Raw genomic sequence first — 10,631 nt, 5'->3', positions numbered from 1 at the left:
TGAAAGTGATTATATCTAAATAATTAAAAATAAATGATTTGGTGTAATATTTAATTATAATATTTTATTTCATAAATAGTTAATAATAATTAAATAATTTTTTTCTTTTAAAAATAACTATATTTGAGATAAGTTAAAAATATAGAAATGATTATAATTAAACTAAAATCATAAATTTATTAATGATAAATTATAAATAAATAAAATTAAAATCATAAATTAATTAAAATATTAAATGAAAAATATATAGATATATTAAATAAAAAATTAATAAATAACAATATATGATTTATAATATAGGACACAAAAAATATTGTATGAAAGTTTTTCATTGTGGAGATATAATAGATATTTATATTTGTGATGTGACATATTAAAAATTATAAAAAACTCATTGAAATATTTAACCATTGGAAATATTTTAAAAGATTTTTATACTTGTGATGTGACATTGATATGAAATATTGAAAACTACAAAAAAAAAAAAAAAAAAAACTTATTGAAAGGTTTAACCATTGAAAATGCTCTTATAGAAGTTACCCTTTTTGAATTAAAACCTTCAACCCTTATCCAAATTTTTACTCTTTTGAAGCATATAAAAAAAAATTAGAAATATTACTGGCAACGCATTAAATTTAACCAACCAAAAAACACTCACCGAATACGTTCGCCAACAAACTGTATAAGTTATTACGATAGTGATCATTCAAAATGCAGTGTAGCTACCAGATTATCCTTGTCCCTTGGTTAAATAATTTGGTCCGGTTACTTGTCCCATATCATATTTGATTTATTAGGGAAGAAAGATGATGCTGCCTCATCCTCCACATTATATCGCATTTTCAATAGGAGAACCATTTCCCAAGCTTTTTGTCTCGTCCACTGTCAGTTTCTGTAAGTCGTCGGCCGAATCTGCTTCCTCGACGTCTTTTGAACTCAGAAAACTTGGTTGATTGGTTGAAGAAAGCAGCCTTGCCCACATTCTGTCAGTAATGATCACCTTATTTCCTTGTTCTGTCACCCTCTGCGTTAAACAAAGATTTGTACATCAGCTAGTAAATAGTAGCATCTCAGATATCAGTATAAGATGTTTAAACAATTAAACCACCCTGATTCAATCATGTATTAGGGGTATTCATATCATAATGTAATTTGATAATTGAAGTAAACGTTCATAAAGGTTCCGGTGAATTCTAGCTTGTTAAGACAACTAGAGTTGACCATCGTGTCAAATGATAATATAACTAACCTTATAATTTTGTCAACACAATAAAGGAAAATGTCTGTGAGAACTGATATATAATGAAACTTCAACTACACAATCGAGTCAATAGGAAATTTAATCAAAGACAGTTCCAGCTAATAAGTTGTTTTCATGTTATTGTATGTTGGCTCAATGTTTAGCACTGTTCGCTTAAAAAAACATATAAAGAACTTACCTCAAATGGTATGTAAGTGTGCCTGCCATTGACTAGCCCAACAGTGAAACCTGTGTACCCAGCCATTGCCCCATGTACTGCACTTTGTGCTAGAAGTGTGCAGTAAACATTGTCAGAAGCATTGCTTGGAATTGCCCGAATCATGTATGTTGGATCTGCATCCCCAAAGGAAATCTTTTACACCTCCAGTTAACAAAATTAGATGCATGATTGAATGAAATTTGGTCAAATACCTATATATTTAAGATTTATCACCATCCTTTGTCTTCTCGCAAAGTAATCCTGCATCATGCAGCAGCAAAATGTGAACAATTGCTTTAAGCCCAGTGGATATTTTGATCTTCATCAAGATTGATTAGAAGTTTATCAGTAGCACATACGAAGATACGAGTACATCATGGACAATTCGAAACCTACTAAGACATTTTTAAAATGTTGATAGATATGCATATCAAGCACATGATGAACATAGAAAGGGCATGCCTCCAGACAGAACATACAGGTAGATAGGAAGTGTTCGTGATTTGAATTTGTAACGCACCTTTATCCTCTGAGATAACCATAGACCAACATCGAGAAGCAGTTTGTTCCCAGAGGCATCTTCATGCTCCATTGACTTCATGCTTTCAGCAATAAGATCTTGTCCAGCTCCCTCGGCAACAACTATGACCATATGTCCATTTTCTTTAAGGGTCTTCTCTATATATTCAAAAAGACCACCTTTTCCTTCCAGATAAAAGGGGGATTCCGGGATCAAGCAACAATCCTAAGTGGGAGGAGAAAAAGAACAAAACAACAATATTGATCCACAGAGAAGAATACCATTTTTCAGTCATTCATTTGGTAAATTACTAAACCAAATGTCTCAGCCAGTTGGTACAAGGATCTATTTATTACATGCAAATCAAGGAATAACAATATCACTAACCACATCTCGGCTTGCAAGTGTCGCATACATAGCTATGAACCCTGCACCATTAGAGGTTCTTAGCTTAGAAGGTCGAAATTACATAATCTTACTCCAAAATTGCTCTGCATATCTATATCTTAAGAACTTCAAATGCATAATATTGAATTAGATCAAGTATTTATTTTTCATACCCGAAAAAATTTGCTAGCATCGAGACAGTGAAAAATCATATCCCATCTGACTTTACATGATTTATTATAATTCATACAGTTTGTGGACATGCAATGATGTTGGTCAGATATCAAAACACTAATAAACGTCCAAGTATATTATTAAATACTTAAAACAAAAATATCCACAATGTTTATTTTTTGGTTAGTCGCCTGATTTTGGAGTACACAGTTTGAGAAAGAGATATCACTGATCACCATGAGACAGTATTTATGGAGATGATGGAGTTTTACCACTATAACGACCCATTAGTTTCACAACTCCGATGCCATTCTCACCACTCTCAGCCTCTACATGTGCAGCATTAATCGCACGCTGGGCCTCTTCGACGGCAGTATCAAAACCAAAGGACTTGTCAATAATCTGAATCAAAGTTACAACACAACATGTAATGATGAACTGGATAATAGTTTTTAGGCATAGTAAAATATCAAAGAATAGGTGGAAAGAAAGAGAAAACGAGAAAAACTGATACCGCTATGTCATTATCTATTGTCTTGGGGATTCCAACAACAGAAACTTTGAGACATCGTCTCCGAATTTCCTGCAATTAATAATCATTGAGAAATTTATCGATCAGTTCATCCTATTCTAATATTATAAAACTAGAAACTACAATCCCCTAATACATAATTGAGAGAGAAAAAAAAATAATATTGGAAGTCAAATGTATTAGTTGTCACTCACCTAAAGAAGATTACAAAGGGAAAATAAAGTTCATCATCAAAATGATGTCAACAACAACACAAACACATAAAATAAATTCTTCATGATATGATAAATGGAAAATTTTCTATGGCAGATGTTTTTTAAGAAAAATATTGACATTGTAAAATTGGAATTATGGCATATCTACACATGAATTTAAGATAGAACAATCTATATATAACAGTTTGATTACTTGATTACCTCAAAAATAGCAGCTGCTCCTTTCTGAGTTCCATCTCCTCCTATGATATAGACCTGAATAATGAATATTTGTTAGTGAATCAATCTCAATATCTATCATGTTATAACCCAGCATCAAATAAACAAAAACCAAATGAAGAGTTTAAATTCTACTTGATTTATTCCACGATCTTGAATGTTATCAACTATCTTTGAGGTATCATGACCTCCTCGTGATGTACCTAGGATTGTACCACCACGTTTATGGATATCATTCACACTCTTTGGTGACAATTGTATGGTATTACGAGCATAGAATCCTCTGTATCCACCCTGTAATGTCAATAAAATTTAACACAAAAAGTTACAAATACTCTAGAAACTAAATCCTCGAGAGAAAATATTATATGGATCCATGCCACTCAATTATTAACATTTCGAACTCCATGCTAATTTGGAACTAGATATTGTAGTACTGCCTAGTTAACTTTATCCATGGATTCTTGACTAAACCAAAGCAACATCTAATAAATCAACACAACTACCTAGAATTAGATATGTGATCTTACACTATTTGAACACACACTTACATAAGCCTCTTTAGAATTAAGTATATCAGCCTACACTGAACAGAAATCAAGTGTGCGAAGTTACAGCTAACTTATTACTTTTCTAACAATGTCTAGTTAAAAGGTTCATATCCCAAAACATACATTTTTTTAACACATGATAATTCATATTTATACACTGAACATAACATGTGCATTAGAACACCCATACAGATACCCTGATTTGTGAGGCTCAGAAATTTTGTCCCATGACATTAAGGGTAAAAATTGTAGGTAAAACAGTATACTATAATGTAGATTGGACATAAATCTCCCACTGCAGAAACAATATTTTAGACTACATCTAAAGGTTGTCTGAGTAATTTATTAAGTTCCATAATAGACCAAGGGAACCAGCTCAAGTAGATAAGGGTATGACAGGCATAGTGGATGAGGAATAGGAAAAAACAAAGTTCTAGGCAAGAAACAAAAGTAGGTTGATTTTGAGGCTTAAAGTTTAAGGTTTACAATGGATAAATACTATGTTAGCAAAACACCAGAATGATCAAACAATTATAGATCCAGCTCTCTTGGACCTAGATCTACAATCTGTCGCATCTGCAGATTTTTTTTTTTTTTTAACAAAGCATCCTACAACTCAATGAATCAAACTAATGTGGGTAAGTACATCATAATTATGAAATAAATAGAGAATTATGCAAATACCCAAGGAAGAAAGCACTTTGTAATACAACAATTAGTCCTGACCTCAATACCAAGAATATGGTTAACGCCATACATATAGGACAATCCACACACTATTTCCCGAATCACTGTGTTAAGTCCTGGGCAGAGACCACCACATGTTACAATGCATGCAAGCACATCATCCGACTCAAAGTAAACCTGAATAAATCTCGAAGATTACATATAAGTTAGAATGATCATATAAATATGATTAATGTATTCAGCAACATGTACTGCACAACATACCCTTTGACGTGGCCCAGCACGTCGAAAGTGGATTCCCCTTGGGCTCTCTTTTTGAACAACAACCTACAGGCTCAAATTTTAATTTATCATATCCCATATAAACAATCAAAGACATATGAGACAACAAAGACATCTTTGCGGCTAAAAATTTAAAACAGACTCCAAAGTATGTCATAACAATAAACTTCTTACCTTCTTGGGAACAGTATCATCATGATCAACAAAGTACTGCCTGTGAAGGAAATATTTAGAATTAATGTATAGAGTAGTAGTATGCTATAAATGAAAAATCATTGTTTGCCAATAACACATCAAATGTATTCCGAGATTGGGTGTAAGAACATACTTGACAACTGAGTAAGCTGGGTTGTCTTGGAGTGGATTAGAGTATGTCTGCATCAGAAGAGTGATCACAGCACTTCAAATTTATTTCAAAGACGCACAGTGCACAAGCAGTGATTATCTAAGTTGTCTTTGAAAAGTCAAATACAAGTGTTCGTAGATCCAGAGGACTAAAAATGGAATAATACTACTAGTAACATAAACCCAAAAGGAGTACAAGTGTTCAAAACAAAGTGCTCTGAATGCTTCTGAAAAACAAAATAAATGAAACATTTAACTGTGTCACATCAATTAAAATAACACATGAATTAGTTTCAGTGGACGAAGTTGGGCTACAACTCCACTAGTGACGAATCAGTCATGGCCAATCCCAAGCCAGGATAAAGGGGAGGGTTGCATTAGGTTGTCGGCCAGTGCTAAAACTATGTCAAATATTCAATGAATAGATCCATTAAACTATTGTGCTAATACTAGGTTGTTTCTCGGAAGGAACGCGTTGCAGGGTTTGACTGTAACGTCTTAGCAAGGACCGCTACATCTCTAGAACTTGGGTGTAGTGCTAAATATGCAAAGTTCACATTGCGGGATCTGACTGTAATGTATCGGCAATGACCGCTACATTTCCATGAGAACTTGGGTGTAGTGTTAAATAGACAAGAATTTTCACACCATAAATTGGATAAAAATAAATATATAGGAAAACTAATAATTTAAGATTTAGAACATAGAACATATAAATCCTCACTGTAAATCAATAGAGGTAGTGGATATGATGATTAGGAGAACAAATTAGTATTTTATGTGTACAAGAGATAAAATAGATAAGCGAGAAGGCAAAACTGATAAAGAACTCGAGTTTTAGTTATGGCACACGGGAAAGAGTAAAGTAAAAAATGGAGTGAGTATTATTGTAGATAGTTCGTTAAAAAGTAGTTAGAAAAGGAGATAGAATTATAGTCCTTAAGATAATAGTGGCAAAAGAAACTATGAACATAATTAGCGTATATACACTGCAAGTAGGATTAGATGAAGCTACCAAATCAAAATTTTGGGACGACTTAGATGAAATATTACAAAGCATTCTGTCAAATGAAATGATTTTAATATGAGGTGATATAAATGAGCATGTCAGAGTGAAAAATGAGAAATATAAGAGGATACATGAAGGTTATGAGTTTGGAACAAGAAATGAGGAAGGGAAAACTATATTAGATTTTGCGATAGCATATAATCTTATATTAGCTAATACGTTTTTTAAGAAAAGCAAAGAACAATTAGTCACATTTAAAAGTGAAAATAATAAATTGCAAATTGACTTTCTTATGGTTAGAAAAAAAGATAGAAAAATTTGTAAAGATTGCAAGGTCATCGCGGGATAAAACTTAATTATCCAACATAGGTTAGTACTGTTGGATATACACCTAAAATATAGTATCAATAGAAAGAAAATATATACGACTCCTAGAATTAAGTAGTAGAAGTTAAAGGATGGAAAACAAAATATATTTTTGAAGAAGGTAGAAGTACAAGGATTAGATGAAAGACTCTAATACAACATGAGATAAGATAATATCAAAGTTGAAAATAATAACTAAGAGTGTACTCGGTGAGTCAAATTGATATGCACCACTAGCTATTTTTGAAGAAGGTAGAAGTACAAGTATTAGATGAAAGACTCTAATACAACATGAGATAAGATGGTATCAAAATTAAAAATAGTAGCTAAGAGTGTACTCGGTGAGTCAAAGAGATATACATCACTAAGTAAGGAATCTTGATGGTGGAATGAGAAAATACAAGAGCAAGTGAAGGAAAAACAAATAGCTTATAAGGAATTATATATTTGTAAGAACGAGGAAAACTTTAAAAAATATACAATAGCTAAGAAAGAAGCTAAGAGAGTAGTGAATGAACCAAAGAATAAAATTTTTGAATGATTATATAAAAAATTGGATACAAAAGAAGGGGAAAGAGATATTTATAGAATAGCTAAAGTGAGAGAAAAGAAGACAAGAGATTTTATCTAAATAAAATGTATTAAAAATGAATGTAATAAGGTACTAACGATGGAGAAATAAAAGAGCGGTGGAAGATGTATTTTCAACAACTTTTTAATAAAGGTTTTGATAATCAATTTAACTTAGGTAATTTAAGTAGGTCAAATGAGTATAGAAATTTAAATTTTTATTGTAGAATTCAAACTTTAGAAGTAGAAAAGCTGTAAATGGGATGCATAATGAAAAAATCGTTGGACCAAATGATATTTCAATAAAGGTATGAAAGTGTCTAGGGAAATAAGGTATTGAATGACTTATAAAATTATTTAACATGATATTAAAAACGGAAAAAAATGTTTGATCAATGAAAGATAAGTATTCTAGTTCCCTTATATAAGAACAAGGCAGACGTACAAAATTATATAAACTATAGGGATATTAAACTAATGAGTCATACTATGAAACTTTTGGAAAAAGTAATAGAAAAAAATTAAGGAGACCACAGTGATCAAAACTCAATTTGGATCATGCCTGGAAGGTCGATAATAGAAGTTATATATCTTCTTAAACAATTAATTGAAAACAAGATCTACACATGGTATTCATTGACTTAGAAAAAATTTATGATAAAATCCTAAGAAAAATTATATGGAGAATTTTAGAAAAGAGAGGTATTAGCGTAATAGATTGAACCAATTAATGATATGCATGAAAATATAACGACTAGAGTAAAGACAGAGTAACTGAAATATTTCCAATAAATATAAGGTTACATCAAGGATCAGCTCTAAGTTCCTATTTTTTTACACTAATTATGGATGAACTCACTACACACATTCAAGACACAATACTATGGTGTATAGATGATATTGTTTTGGTAAATGAAACACGTGAATGAGTAAATGTTAAACTAGAATCTTAATAGGAAAAACTAGAAGAAAAAAGTTTTAGACTTAGTATAATAAAGGCAGAATATATAAGATTTAAATTTAGCAATATTAGACATAATTAAACGATTGTTAAGATAGAATATGACAAGTTACCCGGAACCGAGAGTTTTAGATATTTAGAATTATTTTTGTAAAATGATGGAGGGATTGAGAGATGTCTTACATAAAATACAAGTAGAATGGTTGAAATGGAGGAGAGCGTCGGGTATTTTATGTGACCGTAAAATACCTCTAAAACTTAAAGAAAAATTCTACAAAACTGCAGTTAGATCTGCTATGTTATATAGAGCTGAATGTTGGGGTATGACTCGAGCATATAAGTAGAATATGAGAGTTGCAGAGATGAAGATGTTAAGGTGGATGTGTGAACATACGAGAATGAACAGAATAAAAAATGAGAATATTAGAGAGAAAGTTAAAGTTACATCTATCGAGGAAAAACTTTGAGAGATATGTTTAAGATGATACGAGCATGTACTTAGATGACTAATAAATGCTTCAGTTAGACGATGTCAAACTATGACAAACACATATATCAAATGAGTTAAAGGAAGACCAAAAAAGAATTGGTTAGCAATAATAAAACAAGATCAAATTTATTTAAGTATAGATGATAATATAGTAGAAGATAGAGCTCAATTACGTAAAAGGAGTCATATAGCGGACCCCCCACCTAGTGTAATAAGCTTATTGTTGTTGTTGGACGAAGTTGGGCACAAGTGAGTATCAAGATTTTTTCTTGCATACATAAACATTCAAAACTGCGATGTTGCTATGATCCCAAAACATTTTCTTCTTCTTCCCTTCCACACGATTTGTCCAGTATTAAAAATGATGAGCCAAGTTAATTCAAGCAAAAACTCTCATTTAGAGCATCCACATTAGCTTCCCTATCTAAAATGCATAATTTAGGATAAAAACATTACTTTATTAAATTTGGATATCCACTTTTCCCTAAATTTGGAGAAGTACTATTCATAATGCAAAGATTTTTTTAGTTACCCTATCCAAGATTTAAGGTAAAATCTTTCTTAGTATACTACCCTGTCTCAATAGATCTTCATGCACGAATCTGGAACTAAGATCTCAGACAGATCAAGCTATAACACGCTTAACTTGTAACGATCCCGGACTCCTATTTGTTCTCTCATCACATTCAGTTTCCTCATGCAATCCGACAAAAGCTAGCATCGACAAATCCGCTAGGTTAAAAAATAAAAAATAAAAAAGTTGACTCACAGGGAGATCGGGGAGGTAATCGGTGAGGTGCGGCACGTCCTCGAGGACGTACCCGAACTCTCCTTTCACGATCTTGAGCGTGCACTCAGGTTTGATCCCCGCCATCGTGGGGCGACGCAGCGGCAGTTAACGAGGGCAAGGAGGAGCGAACGCGAGGGAGGAAGTTACGAACCTCCAAGCCGAGGATCTGGCTGCCGGTGGACGAATGGGGCTTAGAATCACAGCGATCGGGCTTCATCGCGGCACCTGCAGGAAGGAACGTCGGCGGAGCGAGCAAGATCGAAGAAAATGGAGGAAGCCATCGTCGATCGGGAGGTCGCCTGATGCAATGAATCGCCGGCTCGTACCAGATTCTTCTCGACGGCGACCTGCGATGCTTTATCCGGGAGGCGGTCACGGAGCGCAACGAGTTCCGAAAAGGACAGTGAGCGAAGTCGGTTGCAGGTTAAAGATCCGGCGGAGTTGGCTCGAAGTTAGCCCCTGAAAGTTGCATTAAATATCCGATCTGCCACTCCGCGTCCAGCGAGACTTCTCGCGCAAGCTGATTTCTCAATGCGTCCGGGGACACACAGAGGGCCCCACGGCTGATGTAAGGCACCTGTGTGGCCCACTGTAAACCCAGTTCGTGCTCTGCCTTCACCACTATGCGATAGCTTTGCCGATTCAATGATTGTCTCGATTGTAAAAAACAAACGGGAAAAAAAAAAGGCAAACATGTTTTTCATCGACAAAAGAACCAACTGTCCACGCAAATTTTTAAATTTGCATATTTAACTTTCGTAATATCAAAATCAATCATCGCATTCCTATTATACCCCTCTTTCTTTTCAGCATTAAATTTTTTTCTACTCATTCAAAAATTAATTATTTTTCATGTACATTTGTTGAATTTAGATTTGAATACATAATACATTTAAAGAATTTGACAAGTATATTGATTTTAAAAAGTTTTGATTTAAAGTGATTTGAATAGACTTAGATAAATATAAATTATTTTAAATCAAAATCAATGTATTTTTATAAGTTTATTTATGTATTTATGCTCTTAAATTTGAATTCAACAACGTTGATACGATGATTAAAATAGATCCTCC

At 33.1% G+C, this 10,631-nt stretch overlaps 1 protein-coding gene across 1 annotated transcript; it reads right to left on the bottom strand.

Moving 5' to 3' along the window:
* Positions 1-662: 662 nt before the first annotated feature.
* Positions 663-9,974, bottom strand: LOC122040727 (ATP-dependent 6-phosphofructokinase 6-like). The gene is made up of 14 exons (XM_042600152.1): positions 9,538-9,974; positions 5,356-5,402; positions 5,202-5,241; positions 5,010-5,072; positions 4,785-4,922; positions 3,643-3,801; positions 3,490-3,543; positions 3,056-3,124; positions 2,814-2,943; positions 2,368-2,408; positions 1,981-2,205; positions 1,673-1,721; positions 1,440-1,594; positions 663-1,024 (listed from the first exon to the last, which is right to left on the bottom strand). The coding sequence occupies exons 1-14, from the start codon at positions 9,640-9,642 to the stop codon at positions 830-832; spliced, it is 1,470 nt and encodes a 489-aa protein (XP_042456086.1). The 5' UTR covers positions 9,643-9,974; the 3' UTR covers positions 663-829.
* Positions 9,975-10,631: the final 657 nt, after the last annotated feature.

Source organism: Zingiber officinale, chromosome 2A (assembly GCF_018446385.1).
Source record: "Zingiber officinale cultivar Zhangliang chromosome 2A, Zo_v1.1, whole genome shotgun sequence".
NCBI lineage: Eukaryota > Viridiplantae > Streptophyta > Magnoliopsida > Zingiberales > Zingiberaceae > Zingiber > Zingiber officinale.
This window is presented reverse-complemented; position numbering and strand designations above follow the sequence as displayed.

Bases quoted from the DNA above. Each gene is read 5' to 3' on its own strand.
- LOC122040727 (XM_042600152.1), bottom strand. From the start codon at position 9,642: ATGGCGGGGATCAAACCTGAGTGCACGCTCAAGATCGTGAAAGGAGAG. The intron at 5,242-5,355 runs GTATGTTCTTAC...TTTCCTTCACAG, and splicing joins CCAGCTTACTCAGTTGTCAA to GCAGTACTTTGTTGATCATG. The intron at 2,409-2,813 runs GTAAAACTCCAT...CTAATGGTGCAG, and splicing joins ACTAATGGGTCGTTATAGTG to GGTTCATAGCTATGTATGCG.